Genomic DNA, 18,919 nt, shown 5'->3' with positions numbered 1-18,919 from the left:
AAATAAAATATTTAAAAGTAATATTTTTAAAAAATTTAAAAATTAGCATTATTTTAAGTATTTAAAATTTTTAAAAGTAACATTTTAAAAGTTCAAGATGAAACACTATTAAATTAGTAGTTTTTTGTTTTTTTTTTTTTTAATTTTTTTTTCCACGTTTATTTATTTTTGGGACAGAGAGAGACAGAGCATGAACGGGGGAGGGGCAGAGAGAGAGGGAGACACAGAATCGGAAACAGGCTCCAGGCTCTGAGCCATCAGCCCAGAGCCCGACGCGGGGCTCGAACTCACGGACCGCGAGATCGTGACCTGGCTGAAGTCGGACGCTTAACCAACTGCGCCACCCAGGCGCCCCAATTAGTAGTTTTTTATACCTGTACTACATGAAACTACATTATTTATGAACCAACTTGATGGGAGCAGAAGCACAGGCTATACTGCATTTCAGTCACCTGGAGAGAAGTGATTCTGTCATAGTGAATTGTAGTCATCTCATTCTCTGTCAGAGCGTTCCCAGTCTGGTCGTTAATCTCAAAACCAGTATAGAACTTAAGCATGTCCAAAAGCTGAAAGGATACATTTACATTAATAAACTGTGTGAACATAAGAACAAGAAACCACAAACAAAAATTACTTATTATAAAGATTAAGTAAGTCTGTATACCTTCTCCGAGGTGCTGGAAAACTCTGGAATATAAACACTGCAACAAACACGTCAGAACATATCCAAACATGTTTTATTTGTGTGAGGAAAAAGTATGTTTCTTGTGAATAAATTGTTAAGAGTCTATTTCATATACACGGTCTACTTCTACAGAGAGGAACTTAAATTGAAATCCCAGTACTGAACGGACATTAAGGATTTAATCAAAGGAAGCCAAACACTTAAATGGAAAAAAACAAAGTACACCACTGCCCATTTATGGAACTACACCACTAGAGGGAACTCTTGAGGTCCTTTACTTAGGTAGGCCACTTAATACAGAATTTTCTGAATGAGGGTTTTGGAATTCATAATTGGAGATATTCTTCTCTGTGTGCTGCTACTATTAGGGAAATGCAGCAAGGTGAGGAAAGCTAAGATATTTATTCCTCTCATCAGTCTCCACAGCCATTAAGCCCTTGCTTTGGCTTAGTTCCTGCTGCTATAATGAAGGGTCTACTGGCTACATTTACCCCAAATCTTCATCATTATTGATTCTAACCTATGGCAGAACAGATACTAGAATTTTAGTATGTTTTAATGCATGTGGCAAATCACTGGATAGAAATTTAGTAAGAGAATGAGAAAAAATATAGATACAAGATAAAAAAATTCTTAAAAGAATATATAAGCACACAAAAATTATATCTCCAACTATGATCTCATTGAAAGGCAAGTATTAGGAGTTTGGTAGAAGACTTTTTCCTGAAGAGGTGATGTGAAACAGGAAATGTGAAACACTATTACTTCTTTCTACTCAAGGTAGCAAATGAAGTGCACTGCCATGCTCTCAACGGTTTTGGTCACCACCGTCATATGGAAAGACAGCCATGAGAGGAGGGCATAGTTCTCTTGAAATTAATGCTCATCATCTACTGTATTCCACAGTGGTTACTAACATAAAATATATGAGTATGTGGGACTGCACTGCCAAAATCCTAATTTAGTCCAATAATAAAATCATGTATGATTAATCAAAGCTCTTCATTCGTTTTCTATACTAAGATTTGATTTTACTTTAAAATGACTAATTGGGAATTTACATTACTTAATTCAATATTTAGTAAAATTTCCTTTATATCACCACTGGCACTCTTGGTTGCATGGCAGAAAAAGAATCAATTTAGAAATGAAAATATGTTCAGATATTATCAGTGCTCACCTGGGAAAAAAGATGGCCATCCTCTTCTCTATGAACAAGATTGGAAAGGTAACAGTGAACCAAAAGGTGGGAGTCATCCAGAATGGTATTAAACCAGCGCCTTGTGGGGAGGAGGGCCTAAAAAAAATAAATACCATGGCAATAAATCTGCATGTTCTCTGCAGCTAGAGGTAAACTCTACTGATCCTTCACTCAGAAGTGTCAATCACATACAAAGTACCCTCTAGTCTCCCAAAAGACACTGTGCACAAAGCAAAGGGTCTGGTCCATGTGTAAACAGGCGCAGTGGCAATGTTTATAAATAAAATACGACATTAGAAGAAATTTCAGATAGGAAAGCCAGTAGTTTTCAAACAAAATCTTCTATGAAATCTCAATATATTTTAGGTATAGATTTAAAAATGGTGCTACTCTGAGAGAAAAGGGACTGGGGACCCCTATATGGAGACTTCATCCTCCATTTCCTCTTACCACATCGTCCTGTGACAGTCAGCAAGACAATGCTGAGACACTGTGATCATCAGTTTGAAAACCACTAATCTAATCAAATATCCTCATTTTATAGATGAGGTTATTGAGATCCTCAGAGGCTATAAATTAGTTACTGGCAGAACCAGAATCTGAATGAAGATCTCATGCATGGCTGCAAGTCCAATACTCTAATCCGCATGTCAAGAAACTACCTTCTCTCTCCAGATAAGAAATGAACACAAAGGATTTTCTTTCAATTTCCTGCAGTAAAGAGGGAAAGGAAATGAACTCAGTCTGAATTATACCAACTCTGCATCTGAACTCTCTGTCAAAATCTTGCACCTAGTATTATGAAATCTTCTTCAAGGATCTTAATTTAAAAAATTGACAATAGCAGCTATATCTTTCTTCACCAACAATATTAGGCACATTTAGAAAAGTGAGATTATTAAAGAGATGCCCATAAATCCACAACTTCAGCCACTATTAAAAACTCCATGATGGGGTATTAAAATATGATAGAAAATAAACTGCCACTGCTGGACCCATATTTAATAACTATACTACATGTTTTTTTCTACAAATAGCAGCCATCTGACAGTTATTTGAAAACTTAAAGAGCCAACTGCATTTTACTTTTGTTTCTCTGTTACACATAGAAACACGTAAAATCTAAGGCCTGTCTGAGGTAATGAAGAAATATTTCATATATTTCACAGTCATATGCTCAAACTTATCCACCATAATGATGATGTAACAGGAAAGTCACTGCAAATTTCTTACCTCCAGATCAATCATAAGTTCAATGAATCTTTCACAGTAATGAACTTTGTCCATAGTGACAGGTTCTGGACATAACAGACAGAACATGTTAAGATTTCCTTACTTAGAATCTACAAAGAACTTATCAAACTCAACACCCAAAAAACAAATAATCCAGTGAATAAATGGGCAAAAGACATGAACAGACACTTCTCCAAAGAAGACATCCAGATGGCCAACTGACACGAAAAAATGCTCAACATCACTCATCATCAGGGAAATACAAATCAAAACCACAATGAGATACCACCTCACACCTGTCAGAATGGCTAACATTAACAACTCATAGATGTGGAGAGCAAACTGAGGGTTGCTGGAGGGATTGTGGGAGGGGGGATGGGCTAAATGGGTAAGGGGCATTAAGGAATCTTCTCCTGAAATCACTGTTTCACTATATGCTAACGAATTTAGATGTAAATTTAAAAAAATAAAATAATAAAAATACTAATATTAAGTAAGTGACTTAGATTATCAGCATATGACAAGTTTTTCTATACACTTAGGCTGGGAGTAACATTATGCCTCAATCAGGTATAGCTGATGTATATAGCATTAGTATCTATTCCTCACTAAATTATAGTTATGATTTTCAGTTGTAAAATATTACTTGGAAGGTTGGCATTTATAAGTAGTGTAAACAAAGCAACAATCTCTGATGCAAAAATATAAATATGGTATATCTACAGAACTGTTCTTAGATTATATCCCATTTAGGAAATAAAATATTAACAAATGATACACCTTACATAGTATATATACACCTTTATTAAGTAAAAAGTATTCTATGTAGAGCTTGCAAACCCAACATAATGTAATTAGCCCCTCTGGATATATAGGCATATCTCCCTCCCTCTGTCTGTCTCTCTCTCTCTCTCTCTCTCTCTCTCTCTCTCTCTCTCACTCACACACACACACACACACACACACACACACACACACACAAATACAGTATAATCATGGCATATTTTTAAGTACATAGTCTACAGAGCATATATTTGTATTTGTTTCATCAATAAATAGGGGCCACATTGGAGGGAATATCTTTCCCATTTTGCCTTATAGCTTGTTATCTCAAAAATCACTATCTCCTGTTCGATCAGTATTTGATGCTGTCTAAAAACACTATTCAGTACCACAGGATAAATGCCATGTGGGTCTGTGACTGACTTGTTCAACATTGTACCCTAGCACCTTGTTCAGGATCTAGGTCTTGCAAGCAAACTCAAAAAATATTTGCTAAGTAAATGAATATTTCAATAACTATATAAAAAGAGAGGAGAGAGGGAGAGGCGGAGGGAGAGAAAGAGAGAATCTTAAGCAGGCTTCACATTCAGCACAGAGCCTAACACAGAGCTCAATCCCATGGATGACCCGAACCAAAATCAAGCGTCAGACACTCAACCAACAGAGCTTACCCAGGCACCCCAAAATATGTGAATTTTTAACGCAGTCATAATACTCAGACTGGTCATATATATGAAAAGGGGAGGGCAGGTACGTTGTCTTTATGATTTAAAACTGTTCCAGGAGCAGTTTTTAGATTAGAGGCTAGTCAATACTATAGGAGCATCTAAACCACAACTTCACAAATAAGCTGAGAGGAAGAAGATAGTTACCAGAAGGTGGCACTGATTTCAACACAGAGATAAACTTCTGGATGAGTTGTGAAAGGAATCTTCTTTCTTGGTAGGCTCTAAAATCAGAGAACAACGTTGACCAAATTGTTTTTGAAAAATAATTATTTCAAAAGTAAAATTTAAATGCTGAACAAGCTTTTCTTACACTATTCAAATGTTCCACTTCTCTCTGAAATTAGGGTCATAATTTGAACACACACCTGCTTCTTTGTATGTATACACAAGACTATGTAAAGAAAAGAACAGCCTCATTACCAGCCTAAATGAGCCAGCAAAGAAAACACCACTTTCTCTTACCATGTTACTGTGAAGGTTTTCACTTGAGATTTAAAGGTCAGAACTTGAAAGGAGTTTTCAAAATTTCATTTACAGTCTGCCCTTGACATTCAAAATTTAACGTTTAAGTATACAGTTAAAATAAAACAAGCAATTTTATACTTTAGTATATTTTAAGTATTATATATAATAGAGTATTACAATGTCTAAAACTTAAATGCTGGTTTAAAGAACAACTTTCTACTCATTACTAATTTAAGATGCACTGTGTACCAGTCAATCAACAAACATTCACCAGGTATTGGACAGCTGTAAATGATTATGCCAGTCCTGGGGGAAATACAAAGGAGGGGAATGACTACATGACCGGAAACAAGTCATATAACATGACGATAATTAGTAACACAAACCAACATGTAATTACTAAAACTGGCTGACATTAAATGAGCACTTACTGTGTCAGGATCTGAGCTGTGTTAAGTGCTTCACTCGAATAATCTCATTAAATGCTGACAACAGTCCCATTAAACAGGTACTATGGTTCCAATAGGTTCCAACTGAAGAACCTATTCTTTCAACAACTACACATGTATTTTTTAAAAAATGTTTTAATTTTTATTTTTGAGAGAGAGAGAGAGAGAGAGAGAGAAACAGAGCACAAGTGAGGGAGAGGCAGAGACAGAGGGAGACACAGAACCTGAAGGAGTCCCCAGGCTCTAAGCTGTCAGCACAGGGCCCAACATGGGGCTCAAACCCACCAAATGCAAGATCATGACCTGAATTCAGATGACCTTAACCAACTGAGCCACCTGATGCCCCTCAACAACTACACATATTTTAACTATTATACCAACAGCTGGAGTTTCAATAAAAAACACACAGCGTGGTTTGAAGTTCAGAAGAAAGCACAGTGGCTTGAAGTAGTTGGTCCAGAAGTGTTTGGAAGGTTAGCCTTCAATAAAGTGGAAGAAACAATGAATACCCAGGGATTTGGGGGAGTCACAAACAAAACAGCTGGAGGTTTCTGAATGCCACTGCAAGGAGTTTAGAGCTTCTCCTCTAAGAAGGAAACCACTGTAAGCTTGTGAATAGGCAAAGCTTGTGAATATGGGAAAACCACAAAATTTTCTATGAAGATGGCTAGTTAGGCTCATTGTTGTGGGAAAGCTGGAAGAAACATCAAATAGGAATTCATTGTAATGCTTTAGTCAAGAGGCTCTGGAGGCTTGAATTAAGATGACAACAGTGTGAACAGGCAAAAGAGAGGAAGGACAAAAGATCAACAGGACTGGCTGACTGGATATAAATTGCTGGCCAAAGGACTGGAATATTCTAAGCCCAATTTCTGAAAGAATTAAGAGAAACTGGCCAGAAAATTAAGTTTAGGAGGGAAAACAATGAATATTACTTAAGCCAAACTGGAGTTCATGGCAAACAGAAGTACAGCTAACCCTTGAACAACACAGGTTCGAAATGTATAGGTCCACTCACATGCGGATTTTTTCAATAAATACAGCACAGTACTGGAAATATATCTTCTCTTCCTTATGATTTTCTTAATAATATTTTCTATTCTCTAAGCTTAATTTACTGTAAGAGTACAGTATATGATATACAAAATATACAAAATACGTGTTCACCAACTGTTATCAGTAAGGCTTCTGGTCAACAGAGGACTATTAACAGTTAGGTTTTTGGGAAGTCACGAGTTACATGAGGACTTGTGACTGTATGAGAGGGTGGCCAGTGCCCCTAATCCCTGCCCTGTTCAAGGGTCAACTGTATACAGCAAAGAATTATTCTAAGACAGGGCCAGAGAGATTTATGATTAAATCATGTTGAGGTAACAGGAAGAGTAGGTTTAAGAAAAAATAGTCAAGTAATGCAGATGCCATGTGATTAAGTCTAATCAAGAGGCTGTTGGGTGGGAAGACACCATGAATAATGAGACTAGAGTTGGAAATTAAAGAAGGAATTTTCCTACTCTGTCCCTAATATCTTCTCCTCATGGCTCTCACTCCCACCCACCCAAACTCATTTTTCTGACATGTAGCTTTTCTTAGTTCTTCCTATTTTCAGTAACCACCAGCACAACTCCAGGTTCCATTTCTTTTTGTCCTCAACCCTCTTTTCATGGTTTATGTATCTCACTAAATAATCTCATCCATACTCATGAAATTACCAGCTACACATGTATAGAGTACTCTCCAAAGTGGATCAAACAATAAGAAAGAACCAGAAAGTCATCACAGGTCCAAGGGAAGGGAGTCTTCAGCATATATACATATGCAGAAAAAAAGGAGTGAATGGAAAAGAGCAACAAAAGATGGAGACACGGGGTGCCTGGGTGGCTCGGTTGGTTAAGTGCCCAACTTTGGCTCAGGTCATGATCTCACAGCTCGTGGGTTCGAGCCCCACGTCGGACTCTGTGCTGACAGCTCAGAGCCTGGAGCCTGCTTTGGATTCTGTGTCTCCTTCTCCCTCTGCTCCTCCCTCATTCATGCTCTGTCTCTCTCTCTCAAACATAAACATTAAAAAAAAAAAGATTTTGGGGCGCCTGGGTGGCGCAGTCGGTTAAGCGTCCGACTTCAGCCAGGTCACGATCTCGCGGTCCGGGAGTTCGAGCCCCGCGTCAGGCTCTGGGCTGATGGCTCAGAGCCTGGAGCCTGTTTCCGATTCTGTGTCTCCCTCTCTCTCTGCCCCTCCCCCGTTCATGCTCTGTCTCTCTCTGTCCCAAAAATAAATAAAAACGTTGAAAAGAAAAAAAAAAATTAAAAAAAAAAAAAAAAAAAAAATTTTAGGGGCGCCTGGGTGGCGCAGTCGGTTAAGCGTCCGACTTCAGCCAGGTCACGATCTCGTGGTCCGTGAGTTCGAGCCCCGCGTCGGGCTCTGGGCTGATGGCTCAGAGCCTGGAGCCTGTTTCCGATTCTGTGTCTCCCTCTCTCTCTGCCTCTCCCCCGTTCATGCTCTGTCTCTCTCTGTCCCAAAAATAAATAAACGTTGAAAAAAAAAAATTAAAAAAAAAAAAAAAAAGATTTTAAAGATGGAGACAGTGCAAGGGGTATTGCTGCACTAGTCACCGAGTTAGTCTCGCAGAGAGAGAGAGAGAAAAGCCTCTTAAGAGTATGTGGATCCTTCCCGTTTCCTACTAATAGTACTTTCTGTGGTGAAATAAATACTTGCTATCAGACTTCCCCAACTCATAATAAATACTACTATTAAAAGAAACCATAATCCTCACCTGCTTCTTTAATCCTTATACTTGACTTATTTTTCTCCCTAACATGTATCACCATCTAATACACTATATAATTGATCTTTTTTTGGTGCTATCTGCCCCCAACTAGAATGTAAGCTCCACAGAATAGGAACTACTTCCATTTCATTCTCTATTATGTCCCCTATACCTAGAAGAGTACCTGGCAAAATGATAAACATTCACTAGTTGTTGAATGAATGAATAAATGAATGAACAAACGAATGATGGCTGGAGTGTATAAAAGTCACTATAAAGAGTAAGGGAGTGAGAAAAAGAAAGAAAAGTTGATTGATAGCTTGAAGATTGTGCAGAAAATTGAAAAACATCCATGACAGACAAACTACGGTCAAGAGGCAGGGAGAGGATCAATGATATATACTTATCACTGGAGCAGAGAGAAGAGAAAGAAGAAAAACATGGTGATGTTGTGGTTTCCCCTTTAGACTTTTATGAAAAATATTCCTACGACAGTAAAAGCACTTCTTATTTATTTAGTTCAGCCTATATAAAGGAAACAACAAACCAATCAACACCATCTAGGACTTACAACCAAAATAATAAACCAAAGTGGAACAAAATTTTGGCAACATACTGTTCTCTTGCTTCTGGATCCATCTTTTCATCATTCTTTTTAATCAAGTTCCAAAATTTTCTTAGCTTAGGGGTCTTTTTTAATTCTAATTCCAATCGTGCCTGAAAGAATGATGTGATATTAAATCACCAGTAACCTCAAAGTTTACAAAGGTAAATATTAGATCAACTATCAGCTAGTTTTCTAAAGTGTGGATACAATATAAAGCAATGGGATAAAACCTGAAAGCAACATGACAAAACCTGAAAACTAAGAAACTAACAACTCTAATTTTAAAAAAACTATTTAATTCTAACAATTGTTACTAATAATGTAAAAAAAAAAAAAAAGAAACTGCCTTTTCTTATGAAGGTCATAAGCTCAATAATCAATTAAATTTCTTATTTCTAAAATGAAGGATTCAAATTAGAAAAATATGAGCATTAACACTTATTAGTAAAATCACTGAAGTTTGAAAAATGAGTCTAAAACAATGAACATAGAAACAGCTGTCACAAGCAGACAAGGAAATGTCCATATGACTACATTCTTTCTAATGGCACTTATCAGTTAACTTAGCATTAAATAATTAGCTTAGCACTAATTATTTATATATGCCTGTTTTCATCACCATCAGCCGGTACCTATGAATGAGCTTGCATATTTGGCTCTATGCAAAAACCCATATGCAGGAAATGGTATTTTGAATAAAGTACTATACTAAAATTTGACAGTTGTAACTTTACTCCCCAAGATCAGTTAATTGGGTTTTGATACAGGCACATATTATCCAATAAGGATTTGATGAATAAAAGGAAGTCATTAAACATAATCCAGACCTTCTCCTATAGCTATATGTACATTCTAATCTAAGAAAATAAAATATTCTAGTCTATATTTAGTCTCATCCAAAGGCACATGCAGAAATAATCACCATAGTTTGCTAAATTTATCCCCCTTCTTTATGAACTCCATAGATATTATCTTATTTTACCTTACAATACTGACATGAGGTGAAATCTACTAGCTTGCAGATACATAAAAACTTTAAAACTGAAAAAAACTGCATCCATGACAAATTAATGCACAATAAATACATTTTCTAAACAGGAAAAGGGGTTTTGGGCCACCATTTTATACCTATGTTAAAGCTACAAAATCTAAAACCACATTTTCCACTTGTAACACACATACGCCTAAGTTTCTGAAGATACTTACCGGCTGTAAGCCCATCCACATTGGGAGGGAGATAAGCTGCTGTACTTGACTCCGTATCAAGTCTACTTCCTGTTTAAGGCACAAAGAAAACAAATTTATACACACATCAGTATTTTAACTTAAATCTTTACATAAGGAAATACTGTCTTTTTAAGTCCCAGGGTGAAAACATGCCACCAATACTTTCAAATTAATGATATTTTAATATTAAGAAGCTTAATACTTTTCAAAAAAGATACAATCTTCATCATTTACAGATTCTGTATTTGCGAGTTCATCTATTCACAAATATGTATTTGTAACCCCAAATTCAATACGCCTAGTGCTGTCCGAGGGCGGCACAGATCAGTGAAAAATGCTAAGTTGCCCAACATGCAGTGGTTACAGGCTTGAGGTTTTCAGCTGGGGGTGAACAAGGTAATGATCCGTCTTCTTGTTTCAGCTCTCATACTATAAAGAAGCACCCTTTTCTGTGTGTCTGTTCAGTGCTACCTTTCTCACATTTTTATGGTTTTTGTTGGTGATTTTGCTATTGTAAAGCACATGGTTGAAGTGCTGGTTAGTGTTCCTATGTGCAAGAAGGCTGTGATGTGTCTTATACAGAAAATAAGTGTATTACAGAAGGTTCATTCATACTTAAGTTATAGTGTTTCTGGCCATGAGTTCCATGTCAATAAAGCAACAATATATATTACATAAGGTGCCTTTAAACAGAAACACATAAAACAAGATTATGTACTGATGGAATGATGAAATGTTGTGACATTGGCTTGTAGGCACCCAACCCTTTATTCTCCCTAGGAGCAATGGTTCAATTTTAGCTAATTCAGTGTCGGCAGCTGCCTCATAGACCTAACTACCACAAATAATAAGTACTGATGGCATGTTGAAAAAAATAAAGTATTTCAATAATAAACAAGTTTTTCAGTTAACTAAACCAAGTACCAAACTACTAATACTAATTTCATCTTGTTTTTGCTTAATTTCTGATAATCATGTCTATATTTACATTGACGTTGTTTAGTTTAATCAATGTTAGAGGTAATAGTGGCATCCACTGGGGGCATAAATCTTTTTTTTAATGCCTTTACAAGATTCATTTGAGGCAGGACCTAGAACAAGCAATAACTACCCATCTATCAACATTCAGTCTTCAGGATAAGAAAGAACCCTATGCATTCTCCTGCATGGGTCTAATGCACTCTCAGCTCAGCAGTACTTATTTTTAAATAAATAGGTATAGACCTTCAGATAACCACAGCAGAGCAGTGCAAATGAAATATTAATTACTGTAAATATTTAATTCTTTAGAAGGATAAAAACTGCACCTAATCGAGTGAACTCAAATTAGAACTCTCCTTCTTGCCTGCCAGCCATGAAGCAGGACAAAAAAGTAATAAAGGTAGTTTTTGTGTGCAACTTATGGCACAGATCTCATTATGCAAAGTTCATAAAAACCAGATTCTTTGCTGCTCTATCTTTGGAGAATTTCCGTTCCTGTTACCATTTTTCTTAAGAAAAAAGGAGAGATCCAGTACAAATCTATTTTAAAAAGTGAATGGATCTTCTAAAATGTTTTTATTGAGAAGTGGCTAAAATTAAGCTTTTGGCATTATCCATATTCCCCACTACCATTGGATGAAGAGTTGGCTACAGAGGTAGTCTCATTTATGTTCAACTTTAAAAAAATAAATAAATAAAAAATAAAACCACCACCACCACCAAGAAAATCTGAGTTTCCCCCAAAGATAAAGTAAAATTACCAAACTATTGAAGCAATGATCAAGAAAAAGCAGTAAGACCGTCTGTTCATGGAGTGAAAATTCACCATCAGTTTCAGCTAATGCTGCTTTCAAGATACACTTAAAAAAAAATGGGAAGTGATCTGGCTTCTTCTTAAAAGTCTGAAAAGAGAAAGAATAAAAATTTAATTTGAAATGGCTTGCAAGCCCTCTCTTTTCTGCCTTAAAAAAAATTGGTCATTCTTTAGAAGTCTATTAACAAAAGCAAATAATTGCAAAAAAGACTATTTGCTTATTTATAATAGTAGCAAGTCAAATACAGGTTTCTGGCAAGATCATGAAAGAGTTGCAGAAAATTTCACCTAATAAAATAATGGGTTTTTTTTTTCTTGTTTTTTAAAAATATTTTTATTTTTTCATTTTTTTTTAAGGAATCTCCACACCAAACGTGGGGCTCAAACTCAGGACTCCAAGATTAAGAGTCACATGCTCTACTGCCTGAGTCAGCCTGGTGCCCCTAAAATAATGGCTTTAATTCCTTTATTTTTTTTCTTTTATGGATTATGTTCACATTTAGCTTAGTCTTTGTTTTCTTTCTTTTTTTTTTTTAATTTTTTTTTTCAACGTTTTTTATTTATTTTTGGGACAGAGAGAGACAGAGCATGAACGGGGGAGGGGCAGAGAGAGAGGGAGACACAGAATCGGAAACAGGCTCCAGGCTCTGAGCCATCAGCCCAGAGCCCGACGCGGGGCTCGAACTCACGGACCGCGAGATCGTGACCTGGCTGAAGTCGGACGCTTAACCGACTGCGCCACCCAGGCGCCCCTTAGTCTTTGTTTTCTAAGAATCTGAAATGTTTTAATTCTTATGACTTAAAGCAAGAAAAACAACATCTTTAGCAAAAGTTAGTTTCCCACTGATCACTCTCAATGACAGCCTCTCCTGCTTTGTATTAGCTCTTTACTTTCAACATGAAAATAATATTTTAAAAAAGTAAATTAGGTAAATACATTCAAGTTTCTCACTGAACTGTGCCCCCCATCTAGTTACTTCCACATCCCTCTTCTTTCATAGAGAAGTGCTCCAAATGTGTGGTATACACTAGTTGTTTTCATGTACTTCTCTACAAGCTTCCACCCCAGCACTCCCCTGAATCTTGATCGCTATCAAAGACAATGGAATCTTACCAGCCCCCTATCCTAGCCCTCTACAATGTGCTGAGGGTTCCTCTTCTCTTGCTGCGTACACAGCACGATTCTAGGGTTCTAACCCCATTCTTCTTTTCTCCCTCCCGTGACTTCAAAGACCACACACTAATGATTCCAAATATATATCTTCAGTCCAGATTACTCTCATTAACCCTAGATCCCAAGATTCCTCTGCCTACTAGACAATTTCATCTAGATAATTGAAAGGCAATCTAAATTCAGGAAGTCCAAAACTCAATTCAACAATTTTGTACCCTTCAGAGTATTTCTCAACCCTCTATGATTACCTATCTTGGTAAATGGCAGAATCATCTATTATACTCAGTTGCCCAAGCCTGGAAAATTATTGAAAATAACACCCTTCCCTAATACTAATTATTCAGCTATGAAATGCAGTCAATTCTACTTTCTAGAAAATCTGTGTGTAACCTCTTTTCTTAATCTGTATTTCTCTTTTTCAAGCCCTAATCACCAAAATGGTCATTTTAACATGCAAACTGATCAGGTCATTGTTTAGCTCAAAAAAAAAATCTTCCTTCTCCCTTCCTATAGCAGCTTGAATAAACTTCAAGAAATACCCAAGACCTTTCAATAGTACACAAAGCACAGTTTACTTTGGGCTCTCATCTGCCCAAAGATGGCACTTATTTAATGAATATTCGAGAGAAGGGTCTATGGGTTTATCTTAAAGAATCTAACATTTTCTTAATTCAGAGACCATTGCCACAAAAAGATGACAATTACCCATGCCTTTTTTTTATTTAAAAGAGTGATGAGCTGACCATTTTATGGCAGCCAAAGAAAACCTAGACTTTGGACCTCTACTGAGCAAGCCTCTATTACACTAGCACAAAGGAAAAATGTCTATTAGAAATTTCTAAAAGGGAAAGCAGACTCTAAATCAGGGATAAAGAGAAAACTGAAATTACAATATAAACATCTGTCTTTACGTTGGCAACATTACTGTACGTAAAACTACAAATATATACTCCCTGTTGTGAAAAAGGACACTGAAAAATATTATCCTATTTGAGCACTCTTTGTGCTAATAATACAAACTTCATGTTAATCTCAGGCAAAAGTCTTTATAATCCATGCCATTCTTCATATCAAGCACAAAACAAAAATAATTTCATTTTCATAATTTTTCAGTTCATAGTAAATTAGTTTGAACAATGTATTGAAACAAAAAAAAAATAGCATTTTTCATATATCCATTTTTTTCTCAACATTACTTTATTATTGGGTGAAGTTTTGTTCTAAAAGTATTATTTGGGGGCATCTGGGTGGCTCAGCAGTTAAGTGTCTGACTCTTGATTTCAGCTCTGATCATGATCTCAGGGCTCATGAGTTCGAGCCCCATGGAGGGCTTTGTGCTGATAGTGTGCAGAGACAACTGGGAATTCTCTCTCTCTCTCTGCCCTCCCCCCACTCGCTTTCTCTTTCTCTCTTTCTCAAAATAAATAAACCTAGAAAATAAATATATAAAAGCATTATTTATTATCAGTAAAAAGTTCTGCTACTCTTTAATCGCTTAAAGTGAGCACAGTATGAAAGCTACGAAGTAATTTAAATCTGTTACCTCCCATGCAGGGACATTTTCTCTGAATTTCTCATTCACCATACAGCAGATTGACATTAAATAGGCCTTGCTGGACACCTCTGGAGAATAATTCATCCAGAGGTAATTTTCAAGATACTGGCTGTGAAGAGTAAAAAAGCACAGAATATTTCATTAGTTATCACCACTCACTATATGTCACTCGCATGGAAAAGTGTTAATTAAAACTTTCTGAAAACTTTTTAAAAAACTATGTAACTTGAGAATCCTTCACAAATTTACCTATAATCTAGGTCACTACCTGCTACAAACTTATATATAGCAATTGCAGCTTTGTAGAATTAGAGTTTACACTTTCAAGGTAGGAAGACAGCAAAGATTACTAACGTATGTAATTATCACCCTCAGAACACTGGATATTCCCTACCTAAGTCTCTTTGTGAAGTAAAAAGCCAAAATGATATAATGGGCAGGTTCAGCAGATAAATGTATCTAAGACCTTAATACTACCTCATACGAAGACCAACTGACTTCTAGAAACTAAAGAGATTTAACAATCAAAAAGAAGCTAATTTTAATACTTAATTTACTAGGTATATTCAACATAAGTAAATTTACAAGGTAACTAGCATTTTCCTCTTAAAATACCAAAATTCTTATTTTAAGACCGTGGTGAAAATATTCCTCAAGAAATTTAAGTATTTCTAATTTCTAAAATACAACTTAAGTCTTTTTTTTTTTTTTTTAATCATTCAGGGTAGTTATAAACATCAATTTTTGTACAGGGGTTAAAATACCCTCAAGCACTAAAAAAAGCAAGGTGTTTTATTCTCACTTTAAATCACTCCGCTTGCATGCTGCAATCACTCACATATGTGTGTACGTACGTATGCACACATGCAACCGAACGCACACCCACCCATAGTTAAGTGTTTATACTCCTCTATAGCACTGTAATTTTTCTACTTCCTCTTATGCTTACATCAGTATTTCCACAGGTCTATCTTTAGCAATACTTAGTTTATTTAGAAGAATCTTGAAAACTGAGTAAGTGGAATTTTACCTGAAATAATGGTCAAGAGGCTCCAAGTAAGATACCTGAGTGCTCTTTCATAAATAATATGCACAAAGTTTCGTTTCATTCCTCTCTTACAAGTATAAATTCCTTTTTCCTGAATTATACCCTTCAGAACGTCTGTCAACAAGTCTGTTAGTGTTAATCTATCTGTCTGAAATTTCTTTATTTCATGATAGTTTAGCTGGTTATACAATTGTTTCTGGGTTGTTGTTGATTTTTTTCTTGCATTAGTCTCATTCTATTCCATTCTCTATTACTACAACTGAGAAATCTACAATCTATGCGTTCTTTATGTTTTTTTTCCCCTCTAGCATACGGTAAGATCTTCATTCCATCTTTGCCACTCTTCAGTTGCTCTATTCAGAATTTACTGTACTTCCTGAATCTAAGACTCACATATCTCAACTGTAGAAAATTCTCAACCACCATCTCTTCTAAATTGCTACTCCTCTTTTCTAAATCTCTTCTGAAATTGATTGGACTTTCTAATTTTAGCCTTTGTATCTCTAAATTTCCTTTTATATTGTCATCCCTATTTCTCTTTGCTATTATCTAATTAATTTCCTATATTCCAATTCACTAATTTCCCTCTTACCTGTGTCTAATCTGCCACAGGCCTATGTTGTTTTATTGTGCGTTGCTTTATTCATTGCAGATGTCGCATTTTTCAAATTGAACGTTTGTGGCAATGCTGCACTGAGCAAGTCTATTAGCACCATTTTTTCCAACAGTATTTGTTCACTTTGTGTCTGTCACGTTTTGGTAGTAAGATTTACCAAAAAATTGGCAACAGGATATTTCAAACTTTTTCATTATTGTTATATTTGTTATGGTAATCCATGATTAGTAATTATGACTTGTTGAAAACTCAGATGTTTACCATTTTTTAATAATAAGGAATTTTTAAATTAAGGCATGTAAATTTTTTTAGACATAACGGCACTGCACACTTAATAGACTACAATATAGGTACTATAAATATAACTTTCATATGCACTAGGAAACCAAAAAATACGTCTGCCTTGGTTTATTGCAGTGGTCTGGAAATGCCCCTGCAATATCTCCAAGGTATGCCTGCGTTTAATTTGTCCATTGAATTTTTAAATCTCAAACGTTTTTACTTCCATTTTCTCCAAACCTACCCATTTTTAGCATCTTGTTCCATGTTCACATATTCAATTTCTTCTTTTATACTTATAGTAACTTTAAACATACTATTTGATGGTATATAAAAATTATTTAATTATCTCAGGTCCTGGGTGGGCAGGGTGGAGAACGAATTCTGTTCTTTCAACTTGCTTATAGTTGATTCTTATCCTAATGTGCTTTGTAATCGGGAGTTTGAACTCACCTTTACCAGGGTTTTATCTATGGGAATTTTTGTGCAATACAGTTGGAATACATAAGTGTATATTTGTTTCTGCCACATGCCTCAGAGATATCACTGGCTTGCCACAGTTTTTAACAGTAATGTTTTATTTTGGGAGTTAACTAACAGCAAACTCCAAACCCATTCTTTACATTTTCAGATGAGGAATCGAGGCCATGAGAGTAAATGATTTGCTCAAGATGATACAGGTATGTGGGTGGGAGGATGGGTGAAATAGATGATGGGGATTTAGGAGTGCACTTGTCATGATGAGCACGGAGTTGGAATTGATGAATCACTATATTGTACACCTGAATCTAATGTAACACTGTATATTAACTATAGTAGAATAATAATAAAAAAGGTATACTCCATCTTTAACTTCGTCTTTAAACTCACCTAAATTCCAAGAGCATTATCTTTCTGATGGCAAACCTAAAAGTGTAAAAGTAAAAATAAAAGTGTTTAAACAGAAAATACAAACATTTCAGAGTTACTGACGCAGATGCATTTTGGAATCTTGTGTTAATATTGACTCACATAGCAGAATAATCATATTTTAATATGCATTGAGAAAAGCTAAATTTGCTTCTATATTTTTTCTTTGTATTTCATCAGGGTAGTTTATTTTATTTTTAAAACTTTTTTTCTTTAATGTGTATTGCTTTTTGAGAGATAGAGACAGAGTGTGAGCAGTGGAAGGGCAGAGAGAGAGGGAGATACAGAATCCAAAGCTGTCAGCACAGAGCCTGATGTGGGGCTCAAACCCACGAAATGTGAGATCATGACCTGCCCCGAAGTTGGAAGCTTAACTGACTAAGCCACCCAGGTGCCCCCCCATTTTATTTTTAAAACCAGAAATTACTTAAGTGAAATCTTTTTTATTTTTTTTTAATGTTTGTTTATTTTTGAGAGAGACAGAATGTGAGTGGGTTAGGAGCAGAGAGAGAGAGATACAGAATCTGAAGCAGGCTTCAGGCTCTGAGCTATCAGCACAGAGCCTGACGTGGGGCTCAAACTCACGAGCTGTGAGATCATGACCTGAGCCAAAGTCGGATGCTCAACTGACTGAGCCACTCAGGCACCCCTACTTAAGTGAAATCTTATCCTACTCATATAACAAACACAACAAGCACCACAACATACTGAAATATAACATATAAGTTAAAAAGGCAAGTAATTTTTTTTAAAGTTTATTTTTGAGAGACAGAGCGAGCGCAAGAGGGGGAGGGACAGAGAGAGGGAGACACAGAAGCAGGCTCCAGAATAAGGCAAATAATTATAATGAAAACACAAATGTTCATCATTACTCATAACACTGGATCACAACTGCCAAAACCTAACCTATCTTAATTTCTTAGCATTGACCAGCATTCTTTTTTTAAGCTTATTTAAAAAGAGAGAGAGAGAGCATGTGTGTGCCAGAGCATGAGCAGGAGAGGGGCAGAGAGAGGGAGACAGAGAATCCCAAGCAGCCTCCACACTCAGTAGGACTCAAACCCACCAACCATGAGATCACAACCTGAGCCAAAATAGTCAGATCCTCAAACAACTGAGCCACCCAGACATCCTACCTGAAAGTAATGCCCTCCTGAAAGTACAAGAGACACATGTATCTATATCACAAACACAGGAATCAGACTTTTCAAAGGTTTCATAAGTTTTGACACTAAGTCTACAAAATTAGAAAATTGTGGAAGGAACAACAGGTTTTGGCTAGGATGTGGAGAAAGGGAAACTCTTTTGCACTGTTGATAGGAATGCAAAGTGGTGCAGCCACTCTGGAAAACAATGTGGAGGTTCCTCAAAAAATTATAACCCAGCAAATGCACTACTAGGAA

The 18,919-nt window shown here is 36.2% G+C and overlaps 1 protein-coding gene across 1 annotated transcript in view; it reads right to left on the bottom strand.

Moving 5' to 3' along the window:
• The window catches only part of AQR (aquarius intron-binding spliceosomal factor), a 93,696-nt gene that overhangs the window by 60,401 nt on the left and 14,376 nt on the right, over positions 1–18,919 (bottom strand). The window contains exons 4-12 of the mRNA XM_030318560.2: positions 17,478–17,513; positions 14,653–14,773; positions 11,883–12,023; positions 10,120–10,188; positions 8,923–9,023; positions 4,775–4,851; positions 3,120–3,184; positions 1,866–1,982; positions 453–566 (exon numbers count right to left, since the gene is read on the bottom strand). Coding sequence (XP_030174420.1) covers positions 453–566; positions 1,866–1,982; positions 3,120–3,184; positions 4,775–4,851; positions 8,923–9,023; positions 10,120–10,188; positions 11,883–12,023; positions 14,653–14,773; positions 17,478–17,513 — 841 coding nt within the window. The remainder of the gene's footprint in view (positions 1–452; positions 567–1,865; positions 1,983–3,119; positions 3,185–4,774; positions 4,852–8,922; positions 9,024–10,119; positions 10,189–11,882; positions 12,024–14,652; positions 14,774–17,477; positions 17,514–18,919) is intronic.

Source organism: Lynx canadensis, chromosome B3, assembly GCF_007474595.2.
Source record: "Lynx canadensis isolate LIC74 chromosome B3, mLynCan4.pri.v2, whole genome shotgun sequence".
Taxonomy (NCBI): domain Eukaryota; kingdom Metazoa; phylum Chordata; class Mammalia; order Carnivora; family Felidae; genus Lynx; species Lynx canadensis.
This window is presented reverse-complemented; position numbering and strand designations above follow the sequence as displayed.